Raw genomic sequence first — 18772 nt, forward strand, 5'->3', positions numbered from 1 at the left:
ATGAAAATAAAAATAAAAATAAATTTGAGAATCTCAAATCTTGAATCTTATTGAGGCAGTTTGGAGAATGTAGAATTTAATAATAATTTAAAAACAATGTCTGGGAGGAGTGGCTCATGCATGTAATCCCAGAACTTTGGAAGGCCAGGTGGGTGGATCAACTGAGGTCAGGAGTTTGAGACCAGCCTTGCCAACATGGTGAAACTCCATCTCTAGTAAAAAATACAAAAGTTAGCTGGTGTAGTGGCACACACTGTATTCCCAGCTACTGGGGAGGCTGAGGCAGGAGAATCACTTGAACCTGGGAGGCAGAGGTTGCTGTGAGTCAAGACCATACCACTGCACTCCAGCCCTGGTAACAGTGTGAGACTACCATCTCAAGAAATAATAAGAACAACAACAACAACGAAACTTTTTTAAAAAAAGATAAAAGCAATGTCAGTTAGGAAAGTCTAATGAGCAGACAGAGTTGTGTCCAAAATATTAACCTGGGAATAAATATAAATAAACATTTATTGTGTAAATGAATAATAAATTGTCTTAAGAAAATTAGTAAATAAGATATGCATAAAATGATGGAAGATTGAATATATGCCAGGAGAAGATCACAAAATCCCTAAACTGCTCAGGAAGAAGTTAAAGATATTGATTATACTTAACATCTGTCAGGTGAAATATGCATTCTACAACTTTATTAATAATTCATAACTTCAAACCTTGCAAATGAAAGCATAATAAAGAAGCTCAATATTAATCATTCTAAACTGAGCTTCATCTAAAAGTATGGCTTCATAAAGAAAAAATTAGGAAAAATGAAAAAAGTAATCTATGTTCCTGAGATATTTTAATTCATCTCTTACAGTAATACATGAGTCAGAAAATAAAACAGAAATATAAGATTTAAATAACATGATTAGCACAGATGGCTAAATCAATCTACTTAGAACTGTATCCCCAAATCAGAGAAAACATTTTTGTCAAATGAAATATTTATGCAAATTTCCCATATATTAGAACATCAATTAAACCTTAATACATTTTAAACTATTTTTACCATATAAACTAACTTTATAAACCTATCAGGATCACATTACAAATCAATTTTTAAAAATAACTTTAACATTAGATGAAGACAAAAGGGTTAATTGTCTCATCGGTGTCTGATTTTGCAAAGACACAGTTTGCCTTTTGGAAAGTTCTAAGAATATTGATTAAGGTTTAATTGGGCAAAACTACTCATATAAGCAGAGATAGATCATGAGTATGTTTAGAAATCCCTATCATAAAGATTTGATGTCTTCCCCAATTAATCCATGAGTGGAAATAGTTTTGACCAAAATTACAACAAAAATTTTTAAGGAAATTAACCAGATAATCCTGAAACCTATGGAAGGGCAAGAGTCAAGAAAAGCCTAGAACTGATAAGGAAATATAAATCAGGGGATTCACAATCATAGATAATTAACACCCATTATGTAATTTTAAGGATGTGGAGGTGGAGCGTACAGATGAAGATAGTCAAATAGATCAAAGTAAAAAGTGAATGGAAAAAGATCCACAGAAACATAGAGACCTAGTATGTGACAGAGATAGCACTAATTATAAATATATAATGAAAATTAATCAGTAAATTACTGTAACAATTTTTTTTTGTGTGTGTCCCAATAAAACTTTATTTACAAAAATAGGAGGCAGCAAAATAAAGTACAAAAATGGCCACAAAGTTTTTCTCTTCTTTTTTTTCGAGACAGAGTCTTGCCCTGTCACCTAGGCTGGAGTGCACTCGTGCCATGATGGCTCATTGCAACCTCCACCTCCCAGGTTCAAAAGGTTCTCATGCCTCAGCCTCCCAAGTAGCTGGGATTACAGGTACCTGCCACCATGCCTGGCTAATTTTTGTATTTTTCGTAGAGATGGGGTTTTGCCACATAGGCCAGGCTGGTTCCAAACTCAAGACCTCAGACGATCTGAGGCAAACTCCCAAAGTGTTGGAATTGCAGGCGTGATCCAGTACACCTGGCCACTTTTCTCTTCTTTGTATCCATGTCCTTTGCAATGTGACTTTTCAGCTCTTCTCAAGAGGTGGTGTCTTTTTTCCTACCCCTTAAATCTGGGCTGACCTTCTGACTTGTTCTGGCTAAAAGAATGTGGCAAAGTAATGTGCCAATTTTGAGGTAGGCTCCACAAGCCTTGGCACCCATTGCCTTTCTCTCTTTTCCACCTGTCTCCCACTCTCAACACCACCTCCACCCCACCACATGTAAATAAGCCCAGGCTAGCCTGTTGGAGGCAGAGAGATCACATGGATCAAAAATTCCCATCTCTCCAGCCAACAGCCAGCCAAGTCCCAGAAGCCAAGGTGGCTCACTGAACTGTAGCTGGCCACAGATACAAAAGGAAGAGGCCCAGCAGAAATCAGAAGGACTGACCAGTTGAGTCCAGCCTCAATTACTCATAGAATCACAAGGAAATAATAGGTGGTCATTTTGAACCACTAGGTTTTGGGGTGTTTTTATTTTATTTTATTTTTTATTGCATTTTAGGTTTTGGGGTTTATGTGCAGAACATGCAAGATAGTTGCATAGGTACACATGTGGCAGTGTGTTTTGCTGCCTTCCTCCCCTTCACCCACATTTGGCATTTCTCCCCAGGCTATCCCTTCCCAGATCCCCCCCACTGTCCCTCCCCATTCGCCCCAATAGACCCCAGTGTATAGTGCTCCCTTCCCTGTGTCCATGTGTTCTCATTGTTCATCACCCGCCTATGAGTGAGAATATGTGGTATTTCATTTTCTGTTCTTGTGTCAGTTTCCTGAGAATGATGTTCTCCAGATTCATCCATGTCCCTACAAACAACACGAACTCATCATTTTTAATTGCTGCATGGTGTATATGTGTCACATTTTCCCAGTCCAGTCTATCATTGATGGACATTTGGGTTGGTTCCAGGTCTTTGCTATTGTAAACAGTGCTGCAATGAACATTCGTGTGCATGTGTCCTAATACTAGAACGATTTATAGTCCTTTAGATATATACCCAGTAATGGGATTGCTGGGTCAAATGGAATTTCTATTTCTAGGTCCTTGAGTAATCGCCACACTGTCTTCCACAATGGTTGAACTAATTTACACTCCCACCAACAGTATAAAAGTGTTCCTATTTCTCCACATCCTCTCCAACATCTGTTGTCTCGAGACTTTTTAATGATCGCCATTCTAACTGGCATGAGATGGTATCTCAATGTGGTTTTGATTTGCAACTCTCTAATGATCAGTGATGATGAGTATTTTTTCATATGTTTCTTGGCCTCATTTATGTCTTCTTTGGTAAGTGTCTGTTCATATCCTTTGCCCATTTTTGAATGGGCTTGCTTTTCTCTTGTAAATCTGTTTGAGTTCTTTGTAAATTCTGGATATCAGCCCTTTGTCATATGGGTAAACTGCAAAAATTTTTTCCCATTCTGTTGGTTGCCGACTCACTCTAGTGACTGTTTCTTTTGCCCTGCAGAAGCTGTGGAGTTTGATTAGGTCCCATTTGTCTATTTTGGCTTTTGTTGCCAATACTTTTGGTGTTTTGGTCATGAAGTCCTTGCCTACTCCTATGTTCTGAATGGTTTTGCCTAGATTTGCTTCTACGGTTTTTATGGTGCCAGGTATTATGTTTGTCTTTAATCCATCTGGAGTTAATTTTAGTGTAAGGTGTCAGGAAGGGGTGCAGTTTCTGCTTTCTGCACATAGCTAGCCAGTTTTCCCAACACCATTTATTAAACAGGGAGTCCTTTCCCCATGGCTTGTTTTTGTCAGGTTTATCAAAGATTGTATGGTTGTAGATATGTTGTGTTGCCTCCGATGCCTCTGTTCTGCTCCATTGGTCTATATCTCTGTTTTGGTACCACTACCATGCTGTTTAGATTACTGTAGCCTTGTAGTATAGTTTGAAGTCTGGTAGTGTGATGCCTCCTGCTGTGTTCTCTTTGCTTAGAATTGACTTGGCTATGTGGGCTCTCTTTTGGTTCCATATGAAGTTCAAGGTGGTTTTTTCCATGTCTGTGAAAAAAGTCAATGGTAGCTTGATGGGGATAGCATTGAGTCTGTAAATTACTTTGGGCAGTATGGCCATTTTCACAATACTGATTCTTCCTAATCATGAACATGGAAAGTTTCTCCATCTGTTTATGTCCTCTCTTAGTTTGTTGAGCAGTGGTTTGTAGTTTTCCTTGAAGAGGTCCCTTACGTTCCTTGTTAGTTGTATTCCTAGGTATTTAATTCTCTTTGTAGCAATTGTGAATGGCAGTTCATTCTTGATTTGGCTCTCTTTAAGTCTGTTATTGGTGTATAGGAAAGCTTGTGATTTTTGCATATTGATTTTATATCCTGAGACTTTGCTGACGTTGCTTATCAGTTTCAGAAGTTTTTGGGCTGAGACGATGGGTTCTTCTAGATATACTATCATGTCGTCTGCAAATAGAGACAATTTGGCTTCCTCCTTTCCTATTTGAATACCCTTAATTTCTTTTTCTTGCCTGATTGCTCTGGCTAGAACTTCCAGTACTATATTGAATAGGAGTGGTGAGAAAGGGCATCCTTGTCTAGTGCCAGATTTCGAAGGGAATGCTTCCAGTTTTTGCCCATTCAGTATGATATTGACTGTTGGTTTGTCATAAATAGCTTTCATTGTTTTGAGATGCATTCCATCAATACCGAGTTTATTGAGGGTTTTTAGCATAAAGGGCTGTTGATTTTGTCAAAGGCCTTCTCTGCATCAATTAAGGTAAGCATGTGGTTTTTGTTTTTGGTTCTGTTTATGTGGTGAATTATGTTTATACACTTGCGTATATTGAAACAGCCTTGCATCCCTGGGATGAATCCTACTTGATCATGATGGATAAGCTTTTTGATCTGCTGTTGCAATCGGCTTGCCAGTACTTTATTAAAGATTTTTGCATGTATGTTCATCATGGATACTGGCCTCAAGTTTTCTTTTCTTGTTGAGTCTCTGCCGGGTTTTGGTATCAGGATAATGTTGGTCTCATAAAATGATTTGGGAAGGATTCCCTCTTTTTGGATTATTTGGAATAGTTTCAGAAGGAATGGTACCAGCTCCTCTTTGTGTGTCTGGTACAATTAGGCTGTGAACCCATCTGGACCTGGGCTTTTTTTGTGTGGTAGGCCCTTAATTGCTGCTTCAACTTCAGATCTTATTATTGGTCTATTCACAGTTTCAGCTTCCTCCTGGTTTAGGCTTGGGAGGACACAAGTGTCCATGAATTTATCCATTTCTTCCAGTTTTACTAGTTTATGTGCATAGAGTTGTTTGTAATATTCTCTGATCATGGTTTGAATTTCTGTGGAATCTGTGGTAATTTCCCCTTTATCGTTTTTTATTGCATCTATTTGGTTATTCTCTCTTTTCTATCAGTCTGGCTAGTGGTCTGTCTATTTTGTTGATCTTTTCAAAGAACAAGCTCTTGGATTTATTGATTTTTTGAAAGGTTTTTCGTGTCTCTATCTCCTTCAGTTCTGCTCTGATCTTAGTTATTTCTTGTCTTCTGCTAGGTTTTGAGTTTTTTTGATCTTGCTCCTCTAGCTCTTTCAATTTTGAGGATAGGGTGTCAATTTTGGATCTCTCCACTCTTCTGATGTGGGCACTTACTGCTATATATTTTCCTCTAGAGACTGCTTTAAATGTGTTCCAGAGATTCTGGTGTGTTGTTTCTTCGTTCGCATTGGTTTTGAATAACTTCTTTATTTCTTCCTTCATTTCATTGTTTATCTAGGCAACATTCAAGAGCCAGTTGTTCATTTTCCATGAAGCTGTGTGGTTCTGAGTTAGTTTCTGAATTCTGAGCTCTAACTTGTTTGCACTGTGGTCTGAGAGACTGTTATGATTTCAGTTGTTTTGCATTTGCTGAGGAGTGCTTTACTTCCAATTATGTGGTCAATTTTAGAGTAGGTGTGATGTGGTGCTGGAGAAGAATGTATATTCATTGGATTTGGGGTGGAGAATTCTGTAAATGTCTATCAGGTTGGCTTGTTCCAGGTCAGAGTTCAAGCCCTGGATATTCTTGTTACTTTTCTGTCTGGTTGATGTGTCTAATATTGACAGTGGAGTGCTAAAGTCTCCCACTATTATTGTGTGGGAGTCTAAGCCCCTTTGTAAGTCATTAGGAACTTGCCTTATATACCTGGGTGCTCCTACAGTGGGTCCATATATATTTAGGATCGTTAGCTCTTCTTGTTGTATCGATCCTTTTACCATTATGTAAAGTCCTTCTTTGTCTCTTTTGATCTTTGTTGCTTTAAAGTCTATTTTATCAGAGAAGAGAATTACAACTCCTGCTTTTTTTTTTTTTTTGCTCTCCATTTGCTTGGTAAATCTTCCTCCATCCCTTTATTTTGAGCCTTTGTGTATCCTTGCATGTGAGATGGGTTTCCTGGATACAGCTCACCGATGGCTTTTGGCTTTTTATACAATTTGCCAGTCTGTGTCTTTTGATTGGTGCATTTAGCCCATTTACATTTAGGGTTAATATTGTTAGGTGTGAATTTGATACTGCCATTTTGATGCTAGCTGGCTGTTTTGCCCGTTAGTTGATGCAGATTCTTTATTTTGTAGATGCACTTTAGCATTTGGTATGTTTTTGGAATGGCTGGTACTGGTTGTTCCTTTCTATGTGTAGTGCCTCTTTCAGGAGCTTTTGTAAAGGAGGCCTGGTGGTGACAAAATCTCTGAGTACTTGCTTGTTCGCAAAGAATTTTATTTTTCCTTCACTTATGAAGCTCAGTTTGGCAGCATATAAAATTCTGGGGTGAAAGTTCTTTTCTTTAAGGATGTTGAATATTGGTCCCCACTCTCTTCTGGCTTGTAGAGTTTCTGCCAAGAGATCTGCTGTGAGTCTGATAAGCTTCCCTTTGTGGGTGACCTGACTTTTTTCTCTGGCTGCCCTTAGCATTTTCTCCTTCATTTCAACCTGGTGAATTTGACGATTATGTGCCTTGGGGTTGCTCTTCTTGCGGAATATCTTTGTGGTGTTCTCTGTATTTTCTGGACTTGAATATTAGCCTGCCTTGCTACGTTGGCGAAATTTTCCTGGATAATATCCTGAAGAGTTTTTCCAGCTTGGAGTTATTCTCTTCATCACATTCAGGTACACCTATCAAACGTAGATCAGGTCTCTTCACATAGTCCCACATTACTTAGAGACTGTGTTCATTCTTTTTTGCACTTTTTTCTCTAATCTTGGCTTCTCGTTTTATTTCATTGAGTTGATCTTCGACTTCTGATATCCTTTCTTCTGCTTGGTCAATTCGGCTGTTTAAACTTGTGCATGCTTCGTGAAGTTCTTCTGTTGTGTTTTTCAGCTCCTTCTATTCACTCATATTCCTCTCTAAGTTGTCCATTCTTGTTATCATTTCCTCAAATCTTTTTTCAAGGTTCTTAGTTTCTTTGCATTGATTTACAACATGTTCTTTTAGCTCACAGATGTTTCTCATTACCCACCTTCTGAAGTCTGATTCCATCATTTCATCACACTCATTCTCCGTCCAGCTTTGTTCACTTGCTGGTGAGTAGTTTTGGTCCTTTGTAGGAGGCGAGGTGTTCTGGTTTCGGGTGTTTTCCTCCTTTTTGCGTTGGTTTCTTCCCATCTTTGTGGAGTTATCCACCTGTCGTCTGAGTGGTTGCTGATTTTCTGATTGGATCTCTGAGTGGACGTCCAGTTTGTTGATGATGAAGTATTTCTATTTCCTAGTTTTCCTTTTAACAGTCTGGCCCCACTGCTGTAGGACTGCTGAGGTCCACTCCAGGCCCTGCTTGCCTGGGGAACTCCTGTAGCAGCTGTGGAACCATGAGGGTTTCTACCAGATTCTTCTTCTGCTATCTTTGTCCCTGAATGATGCCCGCCAAATGTCAGTCTGATCAGTCTTTTGTAATGTGACTCTTTGGATATATGGGGGTCAGGGAGCTGCTTGAGGAGACAGTCTGTACTTTATAGGAGCTCTAGTGCTGAGCTGTGAGCTCCATTGTTCATTCAGGGCTGCTAAGCAGGTACGTTTAAGTCTGCTTTAGCAGAACTCATAAAGCCCCCTGTTTTTTCAGGTGCTCTGTCCTGGGGAGTTAGGCCTTTATTTATTAGTATCCATTGCAGTTTTCTGCTGAGCGAGTAGGCAGTCTAGTAACTGCCTGCCTGTAGTGGCTATGATGAGCTGCCGTGGGCTCTGCTCTGTGGTCGTGGGCTCCGCCCTGCTGCCGTGTGTAATTCCCTGTAGTCCTGTTTATACGGGTGTGGTTAGAACTGCAGTGGCGATGGAGGCCTGCCTCTGTAGTGGCGGACTCTCCAATTTGTTTTCTATGCTATAAAAAAAGGTAACTGGAACCTTACTTCACATTACACCCATACATTAATTTTATATTAATTATGCATTACATCTGGCCAGTGAAATATGCATTCCAAAAATTATAGAAATAGCTTTTTCCTTCCATACTTGTAAAGAGTAGGCAGAATGAGAAAAATAACCCTCTATTTTGAACATCTAATTATAGTTTCATCTAAAACTGTCACACAAATATGAAAAGCAGAATTCAGAAACATTGAGAATGAAATATTAGAAAATATTTGTATAATCTCAGGGATGAGAAAATTTATGAATCAAGTTCAGAAAAGGAAAAAGCACAAAGGAATGCATTTATATCTCATACTACATTAAATTGTAATGTCTCTTCATCAGAAGTTACCATAAAGAAAGGAAAAAAGATTGGATAAATATATTTTTAACATTTGTAACTAGAAAATATTTAGCATCCATGAGTGAGATGACACTCAGTATACAGGAGGAACATCATGAACACGTTTTCACAGAAAAGGAAATACAAATCACCCCCCAAAAGTCATTAAAATATGCTCAGTTCCATTAATAACTAATAACAAACCATAATGAGATATAATTTAAAAAGCCTTATAATAGAGAAGAATGTCTTTAACTCTAGGTAGGAATGCAAATTGACATAAAATTCACATATTATTTCCTTTTACTATACTATTATTTATTTTATGTATTATTTTCTTTTACAACAGTGAATGAGATATGGCAGAAAAAGAAAGCTTCATCTTCAGAAAAGATGAGTTATAATAAAAGGTCAGGTGTTTTCAAGCAGGAGCATACTGCTGATTTTAGAGATGAAGGGAACCAACAGCTAGGGAATACAGGCAGCCTCTAACAACTGAGTATGATCTCAGGCTAACAGGTGCCAATGAAACAAAGGCTTCAGTTCTCAAATCATAAAAATTAAATCATATCAAAACTGAACACCTCAGTTAGGATGGGTACTATCAAAAAGACAAAAAATAATAAATGCTGTTGAAGAGGCAGAGAAAGGGACTCTTAAACATTGTTGGTAGGACTATAAGTGAATACAGACACTATGGAGTGGAGATCACAGCAATATGGAGATTCCTCAAAAAAAAAAAGAACACTAAAAAAAGAATTACATATGATCCAACAATCCCACTGCTGATTATATATCCAAAGGAAAAGGAATCAGTATTTCGAAAAGACATCTGTACCTTCATGTTTATTGCAGCGCTATTCACAAAACTTAAGACATAAAATCAACCTGTATCCATCAATGGATGAGAAGATAAGAAAATGTGATACTCAATGGAATACTATTCAGCAACAAAAAGGAATGAATTCCTGTTATTTGCAGCAACATGGATGGAACAGGATGGCATTATGTCAAGTGAAATAAGCCTAGCACAGAAAGATGAATACCATATGTTCTCATTCATACATTGAAGCTAAACAGGTTGATCTCACAGAAGCAGACAGTAGAATAGTGATAACTAGAGACTAGAAAGGGTAAGGGTTGGGGGCATAGAGAGACCCTGGATAAGAGATAAAAAGTTACAGCTTACTAAGGGAAGTACGTTTTAGTGTTCTTTAGCACTGTAGAGTGATTACAGTTAACAATTCATTCTGTATTTTCAATGAGGATTTTCAAAATCCTCAAGAGGAAGCTTTTAAAAGTTACCAACACAAAGAAATACTGACTGTTACCCTAATTTGATCATTACACATTGTATACAGGTATCAAAATATCATATTAGACCCCTTATAAAAATGTACAGTTATTATAGGTAAATTAAAACAAAAACTAGAGAAGCCTAAAAACAGCGTTATAATGGAGTCTCCAGACAGAAATACCAGGCTATTAACATGCTGATTTTAGTCTTGCCAGACCTGGGGTGGAGTAGCCACATGAGCCATGCTGTGCCCATATTTCTGACTTAGGGAAAGGTTGAGATAATAAATGGGTGCTCTCTCAAGCTGCTAAATTTGTGGTAATTTGTTAGGCAGCAGCAATAGAAAACTAATACAGGCAAATTAGCTAAACAGAGAAAATTGGCCAATTGCTATTAAATATTGACAAAGAGAAAGCTTTATTATTTATAACTCAAAACTAAAATCAGTATTTATTTTTAATATAAAAAACTCACCATTTTTGATAGAGAATTTAATTCATTTGTTGATGACTTTGTTTCCCTTACTACTTCAGATACTTCCTCTTCCTTCTTCTCAATATCAATATTAACGCTTATCACTGATGAACAGTAATGACCAAATAGTTCATTAAGTCGATCTCTCTCTCTCCTTGGGGGAAAAAAACAGTTTATTTTAATTACATGAAAGGAAAAATTATATTTTAAATTATACCTAGGCCAGGCTTGGTGGTTCCCAGCATTTTGGGACGCCAAGGTGGCAGATTGCTTGAGTCCAGGATTTCAAGACCAGCCTGGGCAACATGTAGAGACAAAGTCTTTTTAAAATTAAAAAATTAACAGGCCATGGTGGCACATGCCTGTAGTCCCATCTACTCAAGAGCCTGAGGTGGGAGGATTCATTGAGCCCAGGAGGTTGAGGCTGTAGTGAGTTGTGATGGATCCACTGTACTCTAGCCTGGGTGACAGAGTGAGACCCTGTCTCAAAAAAATTAAATAAATAAATAATTAAATACATTATACTTAAATTAGTTTTGACTTAACAGTATGAATAAATGGAAATCCATCCCAAAGTGACTTGACAATTCCTAAAAAACTACTACTTAGATATGAAGTAAATAGTGAGAAAAAAAGTCATCAATAGTACTGTTTCCAAGGGAAAGCACAATTGAGAGAAAAATCAATTATAAGTGCTTTCAAATAAACTGTCTTTGAATTTGATTTCAGGGAAGATATTTAAGCACTTTTAATTCAGAAGTTAGGTAATACAGGGATGGAAAGGTAAAAAAGAAAAGATGAAGAAAGAAGAGGAGGCAGAAGTGAAAAGACCGAGGAGTTACAGCTTTCACAGCCCTAGAGATAAAGGAAATTGTAGCTTAGGAAAACATGGGCCTTTTTAAAAAGCAGTAATAAGGAATTATTAGTTCCTATATGACCCTCCACAGTTCCTTATCTAATCTAGTAGGTAGAAACCACATTCCAAATATAAAATTATATTTACATACATTTATGGTTGTTTAATGTGCAAAAAATCACAGTGAGATAATAATAAAATTACCATTTTCATAAAACATCAGCAAATAATACAGATAATTGCAACTTTTTAAAGACACCTTAAACAAAATAGTAGACTAGGAGATTTATTTGAAACCCATATAAGAGTAAAAGATTTATATGTAATGAACTCATACAAGTCAATATGTAATAGAAAAATTATTCAATAGACAAAGGTACAGAGAATATGAACAGGAAATTCACGAGAACATGAGTGCCAATCACCAATAAATATATGCTATGCTTAATAAATTGGCCCCAATCCTTATGCACCAACCCTGATTCCAGCAGTATAGTCAAATGAAACTGAAATCTACAATCTCACTATAGAAATGAAAATTAAAAGAACAAATAAATAGGCAAAAACAAGATTCTTTACACTTCCATGTCTGCAGAATATAGGCTTACCTGGCAGAATCCTAGAAGGCAGTTAGGCAATAAGAGTTAGGTAGACTCAGCATTCAAAATATATAAGTTTGGTTAAGTTTCCTGTTTTTGAACCTAATTTTTCTTCTTTCAGTGTCATCTATTGCCTTTAGTTCAGAGAATACGCTATAGACTATTGCCTGAGTGACAGAGAATTGCCCACTGTCATGCAATTTGGGAGTTATTATTTTAGTGGTTCATTTATTACCATTTCTTGATGAAGTTGATGCCACTAATTTCTCAGCCTTTTGAGGATTTTCCAGAGAAGGAGTTTATATTATGCTTGTCTCTACTGCTAATATAAATTTTATCATTGTTACATTAGCTAAAGCAGAATAAATTTAGAATAAAATGGGAAAAATCATTCTACTTTTGTTAAAAATTACAATGCAAACTCTGCAATCAAGAAAGTGTGATTTTGGCAGAGGGATAAACAGATCAATGGAATGGTCATAGAGGACCCAGAATAGAGCTACATAAATATGTTGAACTGATTTTTGACAAAATTACAAAATCAATTTAATGAAAACAATTTAACATATGGTGATGAAACAATTACATATTCATAAGCAAAAAAGTGAAGCTCAAGCTAAATCTCACATTTTACACACAATGTAACTAAAAATGGTTTATATAACTAAATATGATTTGTAAACCTCTAATATTTTTAGCAAAAAGTTTCTTTGGGATAGGATTAGGAAAATATTTTTTGTGTATGATACCAAGCACATGATGAATAAAAAAAAAAGTGATAAGTAGAATTTTAGAAAAATTAAGAACTTCTGCATTATAAAACACCCTCAAAGACAAAAAGACAGGATTTTACTAAAACATAGAATATATTTGCATATTACATATCTGATTAAAAGCCTTGTATTTTCAAAATTAAAGAATTTTCTATGCACAACTATAAGAAAACAAACATTACAATGGGAAAATGGCAAAATACTTGACCACACACTATGAAAGAGAAAATGCAATAACAATTAAGCACATAAAAAGATGTACATCACAATTTGCCACTAGGGAAATGCAAATTAAAACCATAATGAGATATCACTACAAACCTACTAGTCTAGGCTGAAATTGTTTTTTTTTAATAATGTTCTCTTGTAGAGAAACTGGATCTCTTAGACATTTCTGGCATTCAGATAATGTGGTACAGTCATTCTGGAAGACCAGTTTGGCAATTTTATAAAATTAAATTTACACTTAACATACATCCCAGAAATCAAACTCTTTGATATTTATCCCAGAGAATGAAAAAATTATGTTCACAGAAAGATGTCTACATGAATATCCATGGCAACTTCATTCACAGTAGCAAATAACTGGAAAACAACTAAATGTCTCTCAAAGGGCAGACAGTTTGAAAAGCTCTGGTACATCCATACAATGGAGTCCCATTCAGTAATAAAAAAGGAATGAACTCTTAATACCTTCAACAACACAGATTGATCTCAAGTTCACTATGCTTAATAAAAAAGCTCAAATCAAAAGTTAAATGTTACAGGATTTCATTTATATAGCACACTTTAAATAGTAAGACAAGATGGAGAAAATAACAGGGGTTGTTAGGAGACAGAGAATGGACACTGGGTGTTAATAAAAGGGGTGGCATGAGGAATGAGACTAGTCTGTATTCTAATTGTGGTGGTAGTTACCAAATCTATATGAGACAAAATGGCATATAACAATAAACACACAAACACATACATGAAAACATGTAAAAAATCATGAAATAATTAGTCTTGTCTCAATTTCCTGGTTTTAATACTGACAACAAGAACAGTATATACAATACAAAATGCTCCCATTGGAAAAAGTTGGGAAAGGGTACACAGGACTCTTAAGTCTAAACTCCTATGAGTCTATAATTATTTATGAATAAATACTTAAAAAGCAAAGTATTAGATGTCACAGACCTGCATACTCATCAAGACTGATATAACACACAGAAAATATGAATACAATACATTTGTTAAAGAAATCAATCTGTAATTAAACAGTTCCCCTTCCCTAAATACAGGCACAAATCCAGGCACAGGTCACATATATATTACTTCAGAAAAAATATCAAGAAAGACACTTAGCTAAGCAATTGTAAGCATAATAACAAAATATGAAAAGAGAAAATTACATGACATTAGCTTTTATGTTTATAAATAAAATTATCCTAAACAAAGATTAGCAAATTGAATCACAGATCTATGCAAAAGACAATACAGTATGAACAAGCAGATTTATTCTAAAACTGCCATGTTTCTCTAACATTTGAAAATTAATTTAATTTGCCACATTAACAAAATTTAAAAAAGTATAATCATCTTAATAAATGTAATAGATAATAACACTTAAAACTCGTTTATGAATTCTATTCAGGCCGACTAGGAATAAAAGGAAAATTTAATTAATATAGTAAATAGTATATGCAGAAAACCTACTTCTATTATAATAATTAATGGTGAAATATCGAACTGCTTCCCATTTGAGACTGAGAAAAAGATTTTCATCATTAGCCTATTTATTCAACAATTAATAAAGTATTTAGCTAGGAATATGAGACAAGAAAAGGAAGTAAAATATATAAAAGAAATGGCAACAAAACCAAAATAGACAAATAAGATCTAATTAAACTAAAGAGCTTCTGCACAGCAAAATAAACTATCATCAGCCTGAACAGGCAACCTACAGGATGGGAGAACATTTTTACAATCTATCCATCTGACAAAGGGTTAATATCCAAAATCTACAAAGAACTTAAACGAATTTACAAGAAAAAAACAATCCGTCAAAAAGTGGGCAAGGATATAAACAGACACTTCTCCAAAGAAGATATTTATATAGCCAAAAAACATATGAAAAATAGCCCATCATTACTGGTCATTAGAGAAATGCAAATCAAAACCACAATGAGATACCATCTCATGCTAGTTAGAATGGCGATCATTAAAAAGTCAGGGAACAACAGATGCTAGAGAGGATGTGGAGAAATAGGAACGCTTTTACGCTGTTGGTAGGAGTGTAAATTAGTTCAACCATTGTGGAAGACAGTGTAGGGATTCCTCAAGGATCCAGAACTAGAAATACCATTTGACCCAGAAATCCCATTACTGGGCATGTACCCAAAGGATTATAAAGAGTCATCTGCATGCCCATGTTTATAACTACACTATTCACAACAGCCAATATATGGACTCAACCTAGGCGCCCAGATGAATGAATAAATAAAATGTGGGATGTATACACGCAATGTAATGTATCCATCCATTAAAAAAATAATGAAATACTGTCATTCACAGCAACATGGATGGAACTGGAGAATATCATGTTAGTGAAATAAGACAGTAACAGAAAGTTAAATGTTGCCTGTTCTCACGCATGTATGGAAGCTAAAAAATTAGTTGATCTCAAAGAAGTGAAAAGTAAAACAGAGGATGTTGAAGGTTGGAAAGTGTAGGGGAACAGGGGGATAGAAAGAGATTTTTCAAAGGATACATAATTACAGCTAGATAGAAGGAATAAGTTCTAGTGTTCTGTACCAATGCAGAATGACCATGGTTAACAGTAATATATACCTTGAAATGGTTAGAAGGATTTGGAATGTTCCCAATATGAGAAACAATAAATGTTTGTGATAATAGACATGCCAATACTCTGATTTAATCACTCTCCATATTATGAGTATTAAAACATCACTATGTACCCCATATATACATTTTCTATACGTCAATTTTTAAAGTTTATAAAAAAAATAAACTATCAAACCATGGAAAAACAGGGAGAAAATGTAATGCATTTTACTAAGTGAAAGAAGTCTATCTGAAAAAGCTAAATCCTGTATGATGTCAACTAATCACATTCTTCAAAAGGCATAACTCTGAAGACAATGCAAAGGTCAGGGATCACCAGGAGTTAGATAGGAGGAAGCAAGGAATAAGTAGAGCAAAAAGGATTTTAGTGCAGTGAAACTATTAGAAGACATTATAGTTGTGTATACTTGTTGTTATACATTTGGCAAACCCATAGAATGTACAACATCATGAGTGATCTCTATTGTAAACTATGGTCTTTGGTTGATAACGATGTGTCAATGTAGGTTCATTGTTATAACAAGTGTACCACTTGGATGTGGGATGTGTGGTATGGGATGCAAACCGTATGGGGAGTGGGGTGTAGGGATATAAGGGAGCTTTCTAAACTTTCCACCCAATTTTGCTGTGAGCTCAAAACTGCCCTAAAACATAGTCTATTTTTTTAACAAAAAAAATAAAAAAATATGAAAGAAGTTTAAAAGAAGATAGTTTTAACAGTAAATTAATGTATTAATCTGCATCTTTTGAGAAGCAGAATCAAGAAAGCATTACAATTTCAAAGATTTTTTAGGGAAAATGCTTGTGAAAAAGGAAATTGGGAGGAGCAGTAGTCAGGGAACACTGCCAGTCTTCAGTTTAAGTCTGCCCCAGAGTAAATGAGAGAGGAAGGAAAGCTTGAAGTATTTTAGACTGCTATACAGTTCATGGACTATGTGAAGAAGTCACCGGGAATCCTCAAAGTTGGCCACAGAGGATCTTATTTTTCCCAGAAGCGTGCCTGCCTTAGTATACCTGAGGCAATCAGTCATCAGCTAGGAAGAGCGCATTGTATTTCCATGGCAAAAAAAGCAGTGATGGATTTTGAAGTATCGCATCAGGAGGTTGCATTGGTTATCTGTTGCTGCATAAAAAGGATAACCAAACTTAGTGGCTAAATTGAATAATATTTATTTTCTCACAAGTTCTGTGACACCCTAAGTTCTCCAGCTCTGGGTCTTTTATCATGCTGCAATATCTTGAAGGCTTAACTGGGAAGAACCTGTTTTCTAACACACTCCAAATACTTCTGCTCTCACATTGCTGGTTGTTAGCAGGTTGATTCTCAAGGGTGGTTGGATGGAAGCTTGTGTTTTTTCCCTACTCTGTAGACCTCTACATAGAGCATCTCAACATATGGCAGCTTGATTCATCAGAGCAAGTAAGCAAGATGGCAAGAAAGAGAATGCTAGCAAGACAAGTCACACATTTTGCAAGCTGAGTATAAAAATTATGTTCTATTACTTTTGCTTTATTCTGTTTACTAGAAGCAACTGAGTATAGTACACATTCAAGAGGAGAGGATTTTACAAAAGTGTTATTGTTCCCCAGTATAATGCCTAGATGACATAGCTAAACTTTGACCTTTCCCTAACTCTGCTTATCTTTAAGAAACAGGATGCCTAGGTAAAAAGTTCCCTTTGTAATTGGGCCAGCTGAGACTAGTTAGAAACAAGATAGTCAACTGGACTGAACAACTTCAAAAAAACCTCAAGCTTTACTGTAATGTCATTTTCATGCTAAATGACCCTATCACCAGCACCATGACAGTTCACAAACCTCACGAAACAATTGGAAAACACCATAAAAGGACAAAAAGGAAGGCAGCACTTGAGTTCTGGGAAGTTCACTTCCCATTTCCAGAAAAGACATAAACATTCCTCCTTGTGATTTTAATGTTCAACCTCTTCATTAGAGAAATCCTATATTTTACTCCCTTTACCCCTCACTAGTAGAGAAGTTGATTGGTGAGCCTTGCTCCCACTTATCAATTCCATGTTCTGCACTGCTTGTCACTTACTTTTGGTTTCATGTATTGGATTCATGACACCAAATAGGGAAGGACCCCACCTGCTGAAGATTAGCTTTCTCTGTAACCAAACTGGTGACATAGCATCTGGCTTAGATAGTCCACTTCCTTATTTGAGAAGCTTTTTTATGCTCGGGGACCCAGTAACTAGTAGGTAAGGGGTTACAACAGCATTTGCTAGCAAAGGACACAGCATTAGTTCTGACTCGGGGTGCCATGGATCAGCTTTGGAAAAGGTAATGTATCATTGTTGTGAGGTCATAAGCAGGCAGGCAAAGGGTTATATAGCTATAATGGAAAGAAACCCCAGAGCTAAGTATGATGGGGACATTCACCCCAAATCAAGGTTGTGCACAGGGATGCCTGGCAGTAGGTCATGGTCCTGTACTCAGTAGAGGTCCCTGCTAGAGTCCTTGAAAGGGCAAAGGAGAGACGAGAATTTTATTCTGAGTAGAGACTCTCTTAAGAGTCTTTGCCAACGTGAGAGAGGAACCTAAGGGCTGACACTCTAGACTGTAGGATCAAGAAATGACCTGCCAGTAAGTCCTTTGTGTGTGAGAGTGTTCTTTCCTGTTTCTATTTACTCCTCTTAGTGATTTTTCTCTTATGTCTGTGAAAATCTCTTTCATGACAACTTTCTTGCACCAGAGGAGCTTAAATTTGCCCTATTCCAAGAAATACTTCCTCCCTCTCTTCCTCCTCCTTCTTCTCCTCCTTACTGAAGCCCCAAGGACAAGGTGGCCTTGGCTTCTCCCATAAGAGGAGGATGATATAGAGTCCGGAAAGTTAAGGGGTCATTTTTGGGGGACTGGAGAAAATCTCCATTAGGAGGTTAAGACACCTAGGGGTATACTTACCCAAGCACAACAGCTCTTCCTGTTGTGCTTGTGTAAGTAATTCAAGTTAACAACAACAAAAAGACATTAAAATCATCTACAACTAGGCCAAGTGGTTGTACCAATTTAACCAAAAGGGCACAGACCCTCAGGGAATATGAAAATTATAAAACAGGCCAGCCCTAATCTCACCCAGTTTTTACCCTCCCTAGGCCCTTTAGCTGCCATTCAACTTCTCTTGATCTTCACTCTGTCTCTTAAACTGTCTGGTCCCTTTTATGTACAAGCAAATTGAGAT

At 36.6% G+C, this 18772-nt stretch overlaps 1 protein-coding gene across 13 annotated transcripts in view; it reads right to left on the reverse strand.

The window, feature by feature from the left end:
- The window catches only part of CCDC178 (coiled-coil domain containing 178), a 482007-nt gene that overhangs the window by 341233 nt on the left and 122002 nt on the right, over positions 1-18772 (reverse strand). For all 13 annotated transcript variants that reach the window (XM_078347961.1, XM_078347960.1, XM_054244101.2 and 10 more), the window contains one exon: positions 10496-10649. In XM_078347961.1, the coding sequence (XP_078204087.1) occupies positions 10496-10649 (154 nt within the window). The remainder of the gene's footprint in view (positions 1-10495; positions 10650-18772) is intronic.

Source organism: Callithrix jacchus, chromosome 13, assembly GCF_049354715.1.
Source record: "Callithrix jacchus isolate 240 chromosome 13, calJac240_pri, whole genome shotgun sequence".
Lineage (NCBI taxonomy): Eukaryota > Metazoa > Chordata > Mammalia > Primates > Cebidae > Callithrix > Callithrix jacchus.